The sequence below is a fragment of the Aquarana catesbeiana genome, linkage group LG01 (assembly GCF_042186555.1).
Source record: "Aquarana catesbeiana isolate 2022-GZ linkage group LG01, ASM4218655v1, whole genome shotgun sequence".
NCBI lineage: Eukaryota > Metazoa > Chordata > Amphibia > Anura > Ranidae > Aquarana > Aquarana catesbeiana.
Window position 1 is genome coordinate 619,304,773 of NC_133324.1, and position 13,368 is coordinate 619,318,140.

Below are 13,368 nucleotides of genomic sequence, written 5' to 3' on the forward strand. Positions count from 1 at the left end.
TCCTCAGTGTGCATGGGACCTTGGTAAAAGATTATAGATCTGCCTTAAAGAAAAACCACATACTACTGTACACAGAGTTTACAAATTCTGCTCCTTTGTTTTATTTTATATCTGAAAATCACTCTGGTTCGCTAAATATTTGGTTACTTTTGAGCAACAGAACAGCAAAAATTGCACGACCTTGTGACATATGCCCATGTGCAGAACAGAACACCCACAGCACACGTGCAGAGGCTACCAGGTTTTACCACTTCCAGACCAGGCCTTTTCTGGCACTTTTTGTTTACATGTAACAATTAGTATTTTTTGCTAGAAAATTACTTAGAACCCCAAAACATGATATATTTTTTGAAAGCAGAGGTCCTAGAGAATAAATTGTTGGGTTTTGAAATGTATTATGTCACTCGAGTAACATGTAGAAAGGTATTCAAAAGTTAAAGGCTTATTAGCACCCCCCTCTTATTCATCACTTTGAAGAATTTCTTTCTTTCAGTGGTAAAAAAAAAAACTTTATACTTATTTTGTCTTAGTCTTTTTTGTATGAAAAGATTCATATTTTTCTTCATTTGAATCCAATCCTGATGAATTAGATGACAGTCCCGAAGTATGAAGAATGTGAATGCTTTTATGCCAGTGTACTTCAGAGTTTTAGGTCTATGTTTTATAAAAAAGGTAATATGTCCTCATTGTAGAGGGTGACTCCTTACATTGACTGCCTTTCTTAATACAACAAAAAAGAATTAACTTTTTTATGGCAATTAAAAAAATCTTACTGGGCCCTGGTTCACATTGGTGAGATTTGGCATGCGATTTGACATGTCAAATGGGCGGCAATTGCATCATCCTAATCGGTGCGGCGCCGCACAGATTTCCAAAAGTAGTTTCTGTACTACTTTTGGCGATTTTGGGCTGCACGGATGTCTCTGAAATCTTTCCCGAAATCGGGACTGACATGTGGGAATGAAATTGTGCAAGTTCAGCTTAACTCACACAATTTAATTCCCGCACTCAGTGTGAACCAAGGCTAAAGCAAACGGCCAACATTTTACATTTATCCTTTATGTTTCCTTAGCTGAAGCACAAAAACAAAAATAGCCTGCATCAAAAATTGAAAAACAATTTTCTAACCCATGCATGGAGAAAGTCAGTGCTTGGACAACTGGAAATCAGATACGGGCCTGATATATCGCCCGTTGCTAGCATTAGGGACTAGGCACTTTGACTCCGCATAGTGCAATTTGGTATATTTAGTTACAACAGAACTGGAAGACTCCATAAAGAGGATTTTATAGCAACTTTTGATCCCAAAAGTCAAGGGCTGCATGCAATGATTTTTCTGCATTTTGTGTGCTCAAAAATATACTGGATGAGACATCCCCCCTGTGATCTGAAGGTTAAGGTGAACACGAAATCTAAATGTAATATAATGCCTAAAGGGCCAAAAAAAAAAGATACCATACAGCACTGAATATGACATTCCTCCAGAAGAAAGGCTGGAACAGTTAGCAGTATTTAGAGAACAATTCTCTACTGGTTATTTGAGCAAATAAATAGGGAGCAGAACAAAAACTGATAGTGGACTAAATTCCCAGTACCATCACAACAGCAATAAGACACACTGTCTGACAAACAGATGATCATTGTGGCTACCTGTAGCATCTCAACAGGCCACCTGCATGGCCCACACCAAGTTGCTGAACATCAAAACTTTTTGCTGCCCTCAACCCAGATTCTTTAGCAAAATTCCCCTATGATCATCATCTGCAATTCCTCTACCTGAGGTTGCAAAATTAAAGGTAAAGTGGGGGACAGGAAACCGTACCACCATTACATGAGAAAAAGAAAAAGAAATTCTTTTGAGGTTGGCCTTATAAAAAAAACAAAAAAAAAAAACAAATGCTGCTAATCTACTGATACAAGCAACGTGCCTCTAGGCTTATTAACACTTTAAGGTTAGCCAATGAAGTATTCTTACCATGGTTAGGAAGGCAAACAATTTAATAAAATACATTTAGTCACCGCACTACTTGCCCGAGTCGCAATGCTACCTTCCGCCTCAGAGTAGGATTACCAAAGATGAGATTCTATTGTTAAATCAGTTCAATATGGGTGTACTAAATTACGTAGGGTGCTGGAATAGCTGTACTGCTAAATTTTTACACATTTCTGCTTTACAATCGCTGTATGCGTTAACCACATAACTACAACAATTCGATTTAAATTCGTATCTTCTAAGCCAGCATCTTAAGTTACATTTTGGTTGCTTGGTTTGTTCAACACAAGTATATGATCAAGTAGGACAGAGAGGAGGATAATTTCAAAACGGAGGAGAAATGGCACCCAAAAAGACCCAGACTGGCAAATGCAGGAAGGTCTAGTTAATTTGAGAGAATCAATGGGCGGATTTAAACTGAGAATACATTTTAATGTACAGATCCTTTAACTGGTCCAAATTACATAAAGCACCAATATTGAATTTTTTAACATATGGTCACATACAAAAGACCAAGGCTGGCATGCCAGGACTGTTTTCACTCTCAACCCATCACTTCTAGCAAGTTAACTAAACAGGCTCTTACCGTAGTGGTAAAAGGATGCAGTATCGTATGAATACTCCAAGTACCCAAACAGTTGTGAGTCGGAGGCTGATATACTGAAAGTTGTAGTTTGTTCTCGTTAGTAGATTCCAAGATATCAGCTCTTCAGAGGAAAATCTCTGAGTGACCTCATCGTCCACAATAGCTTCAACCCCTTTCTTGGAGAAGTAAAAGGCATCAGACAGTTCAAAATCCCCACTCTGTAAGCACTGGCTTCGACTTTGCCTCAAACCTACTATTTCTTCTTCCATGGGAGACTCATCCCTCTGTATGATGCCTGAGGAACACATAAAAAAAATATTACATTCATTTTTTGTCTGAAAAGCATGCACTTAGACACACAACACTGTCAAGTGGTTTCTGTAGACAGACTAGCTCTCTGCAAAGTAAAAGTGTCCCATATAGTGCAGTTCATTTATTCGAACATTCTTGAACATGAGTAAGAAAAGTGATAAATGTTTTTCTTGATTCCAGGATTTGTGTGGATTTTTTTCAAAGTAGGTTTAAACCCAATCACTAATTGTTAAGTATACAGAGTACTTCAGCATACTAAATGTCATCCAGCTGACATTTTCATCTTTACTTCATTCTGATTGTTTAACAAATAAAAAAATATTGCATATTAGGAACAATGAGGGCACTATTCCTCCCAGTGATACCAACGATGGGGCACTATTCCTCCCAGTGATACCAACGCTGGGGCACTATTCCTCCACCCTATATCAAAACGTGATGTTTACTCCCACTGATGCTGGGAAAAGTTCCACTCCCGCTGGCTACTATCGGACCCCCCCTACAGTCTGGAGGACAATAAATTTGCCCTCTGTTTAAAAAGTTTGGAGACCCCTGCCCTAGAGCAGGGGTCTTCAAACTGCAGTCTGAGGGCCCAATGTGGCCCTTTGCATGCCTTTATCTGGCCCTTGGATCATTATTTCTTCACCGATATGAGGCACTATGCCTTCCACCGACACCAATAATGGGGCACTAGTCCACTGACACAAAAGATTGGGGCACTATTCCTCCCACTGACACCACTGAAGGGAAACATCCTCCCACTGACACCACTGAAGGGAAACATCCTCCCACTGACACCACTGAAGGGAAACATCCTCCCACTGACACCACTGAAGGGAAACATCCTCCCACTGACACCAATGATGGGATGCTATTCCTCCCACTGACACCAATGATGGGGCACTATCCCTCCCACTGACACCAATGATGGGGCACTATCCCTCCCACTGACACCAATGATGGGGCACTATCCCTCCCACTGACACCAATGATGGGGCACTATTCCCTCCACTGACACCAATGATGGGAAACCAATTCTCCCACTGACACCAGTTATAGGGCACTACTCCTCACACTGATAACAATGCTGTAAATTTTTCTTTACTCCCACTGACCACCAGACCTATGGCATTGTTTAGATCCACCAATGTCAGGGCATTTTCTACTTCCACTAGAAGTTTCAAGGGCCCCCCGTAAAGTTTGAAGGGCTGTAAACTAGCCCTTTGTTTTGAAAGTTTGGAGATCCCTGCTCTAGAAGAACAAAATCACCAGCCACCCCTCTATCCCTTCCATCCCTGAGCAGTAAGGATGAGCTCCGGCATGTTCGCAAGCTGCACGTGCCGAGCCCGCCAGGAAGTCGGCAATGCGCTGTGCTAATCACAGGCAGTGAGACATTTCCCGATCTCTGCAGCCGCACATCGAGAAATGTCTCACTGCTTGCGATTAGCACTGTGCAGTGCCAAGTTCCTGGCGGGTTCGGCAGTTGCAGCTTGTGAACACGCCGGAGCTCATACTTACTCAGCAACAATCAATTCTTGCTCTTCCTCCTCTCTCCCTGGTTCACAAGTGGCTCCTCGTTTTCCAGTGACTGTCATCTGCCCCCTAATTATGGTTATTACTACGCCATCTGCTTCCCCAAAAGGTCCATAATTAGTTAGGTCAGATGTGCATATTATTGTGCACTTGTTCAGGCAAATATAAAATGTTACAGCTGAATTCCAAATATGGTAATTCTTACATCATTACATTGGTCCAGCTAGTAGGTACCACTACTCCAGAGATCTCCACTTGCTTCCAGGTCCTGTGTCGACCGGCTGCCCTGCTGCATTGTGAACACAGGAGGTCATTTGCTCGGGACAGGTATCATTCAATAACTCCAATCTATTCATAGAAATGCAAAGTGTTCTATGAATGGTGACCTGAGCGAGCGACCCCCTCTGTGTTCGCTAAGCAGCATTGCAGGCAGTTTCCAGCTCCCATGGGGATCCCATACATGGCACATACATGCTCACATTGGTCCAGGCTGTTAACACTGCCATATCTGGAATTCAGCTTTAGCAAAGGCGGTTTTTGTTCATGAAAAACAAAAAAAAAAACAAAAAAACACCACATTGCTCTTTGAAGGAGTGGGGACCACACAAGTGATGTACAAATAAGATAACCCCATTTTTTTTTTAAATAGGCCGTTCTATAGTATTATGATACACGATTTATATACAGTTTACGCAGCACTTTACAATGTAGAGGGGGACAGCACAATTACAGTACAGTACAGTACAGTTCAATACAGAAGGGACAGGAGGGCCCTGCTCATAGAGCTTACAAAAGGGTGGGAGGGGGTGGGGGTACAAAAAGGTAATAGATGCGGGGAATGATTTGATGGGGGTGGCTCGGGGACAGATGAGGTTGGTGACGTAGCTGGGGGCGATGTTGTGGATGGCCTTGTAAGTTGTAGTTAGCATTTTGCATTTTATACGGTGGGGTAGGGGAATCCAGTGAAGGGATTGGCAGAGAGGGGCAGCAGTCACAGATCGGTTAGTAAGATGTATTAGTCTAGCAGCATTCATAATAGACTGAAGGGGGGGATAGCCTGCATAAGGATAGGCCATTAAGGAGAGAGTTGCAGTAGCCAAAGCAGGAAATAATCAAGGAGTGAATAAGTTGCTTTGTGGTGTCAGTCAGGAAGGGTCGAATTCTGCAGATGTTGCGGAGGTAAAGGCGGCAGGATTTAGCCAATGATTGGATGTGGGGGCTGAAGGAGAGGTCAGAGTCAAGGATTACACCCAGCACCCTGGCATGTGTGGAGGGACCAATGGTTGTGCTGTTGATCTTAATGGTAAAGTCATGGGGGGGGGGGGGGGACCAGGAAGGAGGAAATATAACAAGCTCAGTTTTAGAAAGATTAAGTTTGAGAAAGTGGTATGACATCCATACCGATATGTCATTCAGTAAGTTTGAGATCCATGAGGAGATCGAGGGGGTGAGTTGAGGGAGTGAGTGGTAAGATAGATCTGGGTGTCATCAGCGTAGAGGCAGTATTGGAAGCCATGGGAGGTTATCAACTGGCCCAGGGAAGAGGTATAGAGCGAGAATAGGAGGGGCCCAAGGACGGAACCTTGGGGTATCCCACTAGGAAGAGGAAGAAGCAGCGGAGGAGATGGAGTTGTGACAGTGAAAGTGCGCTGAGATAGGTAGGAGAACCAGGATAAAGCAGAATCACGGAGGCCAAGGGATTGTAGTTTGCTGAGGAGGAGCAGGTGGTCAACTGTGTCGAAGGCAGCAGAGAGGTATAAGAGTATGAGAATGGAGTAATGGCCATTGGTTTTAGCAGTTAGTAGGTCATTGGTGAGTTTTAGTAGGGCAGTTTCAGTGGAAAGTTGTGGACGGAAGCTGGAATGTAGGGGGTCGAGAAGGTTGTTGTCCGTGAGGTAGCGACTCATTCGGTCATGGAAAGGCATTCGATGAGTTTGGAGGCAAATGGGAGCAGGGAGATGGGTCTTAATTTATTCAAACAGGTGGGGTCTAGTGAGGGTTTTTTTTTTTTTTTTCTTTAGTATGGGGGGTAACCAGTGCATGTTTGAGCGGGGAAGGAAAAGTGTCAGAGGAGAGGTTGAAGATGTGGGTTAGAGAGCTTAGGATAGAGTGGGAAGCTGGTCACAGTAATTGTGAGGGGACAGGTGGTGAGGTGGGCAATGGAGTAGAGTTTATCAACTTCATCGGTGGTAACTGGGCAGAAGGAGGGGAGTGTGGTGTTGGACCTGATGTGTAGGGTAGGGGAGGAAGTTGAATGCTGGATATCTCCTTGTGAATTGTGTTGATTTTGCTTTTGAATTGGTTGGCAATCTGTTGAGCGGTAAGCAAGTTGGTGGGTGGGGGCAGTGGGGGGTGAAGGAATTAAGGGTAGGAAAGAGCTGACAAGGTTTGGATGAGAGGGTTTTGATGAGTGTTGTTTGTAGGTTTGTTTAGCAGCGTGGAGGCAGGGAGTTGTATTTGAGAAGGGCAGATTTGTAGAGGGTAAAGTCTTGTAGGGATTTAGATTTACGCCATGCTTGCTCAAGAGCACGGCTGCATCTCTTGAGACTTCTGTTCTATATTTGCTTCTTCACTGGCTTAACCGTGTACCATTACACTGATAAGAATATTTTAAACTCCTGGCACAAAGCTAAAACATACAGTTCCAATACATAAACTGTTTCGCTGGCAAAAGATTTAGGATTCTTTTAAGCCACTCGTGATTTACATTCTTCTGCCACAATGTTCATACAGGAAGATTACTGCTACTTATTCAGCTTTAATTGCTTCCTGGATCCTATTCATTGAAAAGATTATTAGATGCGTACTGACTGTTCAGTCATCAGGGTAGAAAAATGACATAGCAAACTGTAAAGCGGATTCAAGAGAAAATGGGATGTCACCTGGCTGGTCTCACAGGAGTGTATTGATAACTGGCTTAATATAAAATCTTTTGCTATTAAAAATCATAAAACATGTGTTTTGCAACAGTGTATTTAGGGTTTTCCCTGGAGTTCTGCTTCAAGATGGACCAAGTAGATTCCCAACCTGAATGTATTTGTGCAAAGGCAACGAGTCAAGCATGACATGATCTAGTTCAGGAACCTGGAACTTACATTATTTTGACTTCAGGATATTAGCTGAGTCATAATATAGATAAAAGGACTTCTGACACTTTTCCAGCTTAACGGATTTATTTACTTTTTCAAGTTCGTAGTTCAATAGTAATAGGTCAGTATACCATTCAGTAAACAAGCATTTCCAGAACAATCAGAAATGACAGCCCCTATATCCTACTGTCTGTGTGAATACTTTGAAACTGCACCAGTGCCATGTTGAGAAACAGGCAGGGAATCTAAAAAGATCTCTAAACCAAAGAATAAAAATCTAATATCGTTGCTTACCAGTTGTAGTAGCTACATTATATTTAAGAACATTTTCAGCAAGTACAGAAAATAGCTGATGATTTTACCAGAAATTCAATGTCTTTGTAAATTCCTGAAAGTACAATGTTATCTTAGTATGTTCTGTATTTACTAATTCCTCTGCCCCTATGTAATGAAGATAAAAAGGAAGCAATGGATTGTAGCCTAAACTCAGAAGGAGCAGCCTGGGCAACAACCCTGGCTTCCTCCTTAGGTACAGTATAGGGAATAAGCTTATTTCACCCACAGATGAGAAGAGCACTATTTTGCTTTTTGGGTTGAGGTACGTTTTAAAGAGACTATCGATGTAGTCCAGTTGTCAAACTGAAGCACTTTGCTTGCCTTTAAACAGGTCTTGGGACACAATTCCTCTAACTGACACCTTCACTGGCACCCCATTACACCCCACCGGCAAATGATGGAGGATTATTCCTCCCAGTGACCCCTACAATGAGGCCCAATTCCTCCCACCGACACCTACGATGGGGCCCAATTACTCCCACTGACACCTATGATGGCACACTTGGTACTATTTTTTTCACTGTTATCAATGATTGGGCATTATTCCTCACACTGGTGCCAACAATGGAGCACTAGTTCTCCCACAGATGCCAACGATGGGGATCTACTCCTCTCGCTGACAGCAAATGATGGGCCATTATTTCTCCCACTGACACCAACAATAGGGTACTTTGCTTTCTATTAACACCTTTGTCTGGGCACTATTCTTCCCACCAATGTGGTATTATTCCCCTCCTGCTAACCACAAGCATTAGGGCCTTTTTACTCACACTGGTCACCGATCACCAGCCCTGGGAATTTTTTTCCTCCCAATAACCACTGCCTCCGGAGCACTTTTTACTCTCAATGGCCACAGTCTGCCAACCAAAGTCTGGAGGACACTGAACTGGTCTTTTGTTTAGAAAGTTTGGGGACCCCTGATGTAGACATTTGGCTCCAGCATGTGTCTTTTGGTCAGAAAGCAAAACAGCTGTACAGTATAAAACCAATTAGAAAGCAGGGATAGTTAGGTGAAACAAAATCACTCCACTGAATGGCATCACACCTCTTCCAAGGCCTAAGAAGTACAGAAGCCAGCAATTAGAACAGAAAGCCATGGTGACCATTTTTGGGGATGACAAGGATGTCATTCTCCTTGATTATGTGGAATGTGACCGTAACTAGCAAGTGGTACACCAAGACACGTAAGAAGCTTAGAAAAGCCTTTAGAAGGAAGAGACAGCACAAGAATCTGAAAACGATCCACATTCACCATGACGCTGTGCGACCACACACATCTCTGGCAAAAAATCAAGCGATCGGCAAATTTGGCTAGTTAGTGGTCCCCCATCCACCGTACAGTTCAGATTTTGCCCAATCTGACTTCCACTTGCTCAATCTAGTGAAGGATAGTTTTTGTGAACAATTTGATGACACAGATGAGGTAAAAGTAGCTGTGAAGAAATGGGTACAATGCACACCTGAATTTTTTTCTAAGAGGATTCAAGAGTTGGGGTCAACGAGGATGCAAATGCATCGCTAGTGATGGAGGCTATGCTCAAGTTGTATCTTTGTATAGAGAAATAGTTACTCTAACATGTGAAATCTGAACAACTTATGTAAGTCAATGAAAAAAAAAAAGTTGTCCTTCCATAAACTTAAATTTTTCCCCAACAAATAGTACAGTGTCAGCTGCCCCTTTAAATGTGTCCCCACATACTCTAGCACAAACTATAAATTAAAGCAAAGTAGGCACTCTATATAGTTACATTTCCATTATTATACAGGCTTTATATAGCGCCAAAAGTTTGCGCACTGCTTTACAACATGAGGGCAGACCGTACAGTTACAATATAATTTAATACAGGAGGAATCAGAGGGCCCTGCTCGTTAGAGCTTACAATCTAGAATTTACATACAATTATTGAGTCTCAGCTCAGGAAGCTTCCTGAGGATGTCAAAGATGAAACAGGTATGTCACTTCCGGTTCAAGCCATGTCAGTTTCAGTTACACAAGTTCCGGCTTTTGGAGGACAGGTTGGTTCCAGGTGAGAGCGGAGCGGCGGCGCTTCTTACACGCACATTGTGGGCTGATTGTTCTGGTGCCAGTTAAAGGCACAAATGTGAGTGGCATTCATAATGTTTTAAGGTGATCATAATATTTAATAATATACTGCACTATGAGAATCTATTGGTTTTGTAAGTTCTTGGTTGATGTGGAACAAAGGTGAAAATTTTAATCCCTGGTAATTCAGCATCGTGTCAGTGGAGTGGAATGAAGTGATCCGTCCCTTCCAATGAAAGAGAGAGCATACTGACCTGCTTATTTATTCAGGGATCATCGCTGTCTGGTAAGTGAGCACTTGTGGTTGGATTCACTGGTGGATCATAGTTTGCAAACAAAAGATTTCCCAGCACACTTACCAAACAGTCTGCAAAACAAGGTCCCTTGATGTGGGCACTGTGGCTTATGCATGTATTTGCAAATGTGTGCAAACAGATCCCTCTGTTTTTAACGCAAACTGTTAGACAGGGCCAAGTAGGGTATTTTGCAGGCTGGCAAGTGTTCTGGGAAATATTTTGTTGGTTTGCGATGTGCACTGTCCTTCCATGTGCACCTTGCTGCAAAGGCTAGTCATAAGTTGGGGCGGTTGCCATGTTTTTGTACAGTGGCTCATAATTTGACCCAGGGGTGGAGAAATAAGTGTTTGATAAATTGTTCAAGAGAAGCACAAATTTATACATTTCAGTGCACTTATTTTGTGGAGCACAAAAATGTAAGCACTTTCAATTATGTTATTTTTTTCACGCAATAATTGTATGTAAATATGTGATTTAGAGTGTATAGCGCCTACTTTGTTTTCATTTATAATAAAGTTAGGCCCACTATTGCATTACTTTCGTTACAGCCCTTGTAATTTGCCTAACAAAATAGCTTGTGATAGGTGTGATAAACTGCGCAAATGCAAGCATACAGTCCCATTGCTATCAGGGAGGGAGAAGAAATTTCAATTTTTTTATGCTGAGCATACGCATATCTTCAGTCACTCTGGACAGTAGGTTGATTTACTAAAACTGGAGATTGCAAAATCGGGTGCAGCTTTGCATAGAAACCAATCAGCTTCCATTTTTGCTTGTCAAAGCTTAATTGAACAATCTGAAGTTAGAAGCTGATTGGCTACCATGCACAGCTGCATCAGATTTTGCACTCTCTAGTTTTAGCAAATCGCCCCACAGTGTGTCTGTATTTCATAGTCTGTTCAGCCTGAAGTCTAGTCCACACGACCAGAAAAATCGGACAAAAAATACCACTTTCGAAACGATCATACGATAATCTGATCATTAGTACACAGCTTTCGAGAGCCGATCGACAGTTCATCCAAAATTATCCAAAGGAACAAAACTGGAAAATTTTTCAGTATTTATCCAGAAAATAAAAAAAATCTTAACAGCAAGATCAAACATGCTCAGGAACGAAAGAAAATACAACAACACAACACATTACATCACTTCGGAAGTTGCATTCTACCATATGAGTATTTTCTTAAAGCGGGGTTCCACCCAAATTTTGAACAATATCTGTATGTATTCTCTTCCTTGCCTAGATGCGGACATGCTGTTTAAAAAAATTTTAAATCGCCGTAATTACCTTTTATTTTTCTATTCTTCTTTGCACTTCCTGGTTCTCCTCCCGTGGGAGTAGGCGTGTTTCTAGCCTCTCCCAGACTCCTGGGAGCTAGTCTCAGGCTTCCCAGGATGCCACTGAGCATGTGCGGGAACGAGCGGTGAATGCTGGGAGCACAGCATTCACCACATCCAGGAAATAAATGCTTGTGGGCTTCAAATGCCCACAATGAAGATGGATACCGCATGCAGTGAATAATATAAGTTATTCTTTCCAACGAAATCTGACACAGGCGGACATATTACACACAATATGTGAGTATGTAATGCTGAGAAGAAAAGTTTGTGAATGAACTCAAAAAAAAAAAAAAAAACGATAGATAAAGCGGGGGTCCACCTAAGTTTAGTAAGCTCTTCATTTTTAATATGAAACTAGGATGCAAATGATAGAGATTATGATTTGTAAAATACGCATTTGTGAACACACACAGGGAAAAATATATATTTAGGGTAACATACACTTTAACTTCTCAACTTTTTAAACACTTAAACACGTGATGACAGCTGACTATTCGTGTGTAAAGGATAAACTGAAGTCAACAATCCCTAGTGACAACCACTTTAAGGCCTCATTCACATGGTGTGCATCAAGGCATGCCCTATGTGAGGGCCACGTTTACCCGCACAGGCATGCACAGGTTTTCTGCGCTTCCCTGTGCAGGGAGTCCCATTGATGTCAATTGGGATGCAGCAGCTGCACGGACACAACCACTGCTCCTAAAAGGACTTCTGTGCTTGTACATAGATTAAAACGCAACCAGTGTGTGGGTAAACACATGATGCACCCCGTGCGAAGGAGGCCTAACTCGGCTGGCACTTAGATTGTTGTACTGCAAGCTGGTAAATCTCTGTGTAGGGCGAGGATGAGTGCACAACCATCACAGGACACCTGAAATTAGGATATTCACAGTACAGACATGTAGCTGTACAGAAGTCACATACCCATATCTGGACTGCTTTTGGTGACTTAATAAGGTGGAAGGTTTGTGCTACTGAGCTGCTTCCAGAAAGAGAACGTAGGGGTGTTTGTGAATGTGAATGTGAAAGTAGAGTAACCAAATGAGCGTTCTTTTCTAATATTGTTGGGCCTAGATGAAGCACTAGTCCAAGTAGGTGGGTTTAAGGAGATATTAGAAAACGCATCTTTTTAGCAATTCCATGAAGTACTGTACAACCTGTGGCCAATATGTAGTGAGCATGTGGTAGGTCCATTAGACAAAAAGTCCAGCACAGCTATGGTAAGAGATAGTGCAGCAGAAGCTGGTAGCCACAATTTACCAATCTACGGGACTGAGCTATAAATATTCAATGGCAAGAGTCTCTAACAGTGTGACTAACGTGTGTCTGCAAGGCTCATCACGGAAATCTGTGCTCTTCCCAGGACGGACAGTTTTGGCACGTAAACAAAATAAATTATGCAAAACTCCTGAGCTGCTCAGCCAATTCTTATTTTGTCTAAGCAGCTTTCCCACACTTGTATGTCCTTTCCACACATGTAAATAAAGTCAACTGTTTGGTAGCGCTGCAAACATGAAAATATCAATAAATAAATACAATTATCCTGCATATAAAAGAAGCATTCTTCTAGTAATGGCATTGGGCATTAAACATTTGTTCTCAAATGTCTATACACTAATGTGTTCCTTCTTCCATTTCAGCAGTATAAATAAAATTGTGCCGAAAAGTCCTTCCGTGCTGCGATATTCAGATCATACAAGCTTCCATATAATAAAGCGCCGATTACTCCATCCGTCACCCTGTGGTCACTCTCCATCCAGGTAATTTTCTCACCTTAAATACAATGAACTGTATTATTATAGAGGAAAAAACAACCCTTTTTCTCAAATCTGGAATCT

General features: G+C 42.0%; 1 protein-coding gene across 2 annotated transcripts in view; it reads right to left on the minus strand.

The window, feature by feature from the left end:
* GPAT3 (glycerol-3-phosphate acyltransferase 3) overlaps positions 1-13,368 on the minus strand; it is a 117,548-nt gene that overhangs the window by 53,870 nt on the left and 50,310 nt on the right. For both annotated transcript variants that reach the window (XM_073600277.1, XM_073600284.1), the window contains one exon: positions 2,580-2,874. In XM_073600277.1, the coding sequence (XP_073456378.1) occupies positions 2,580-2,874 (295 nt within the window). The remainder of the gene's footprint in view (positions 1-2,579; positions 2,875-13,368) is intronic.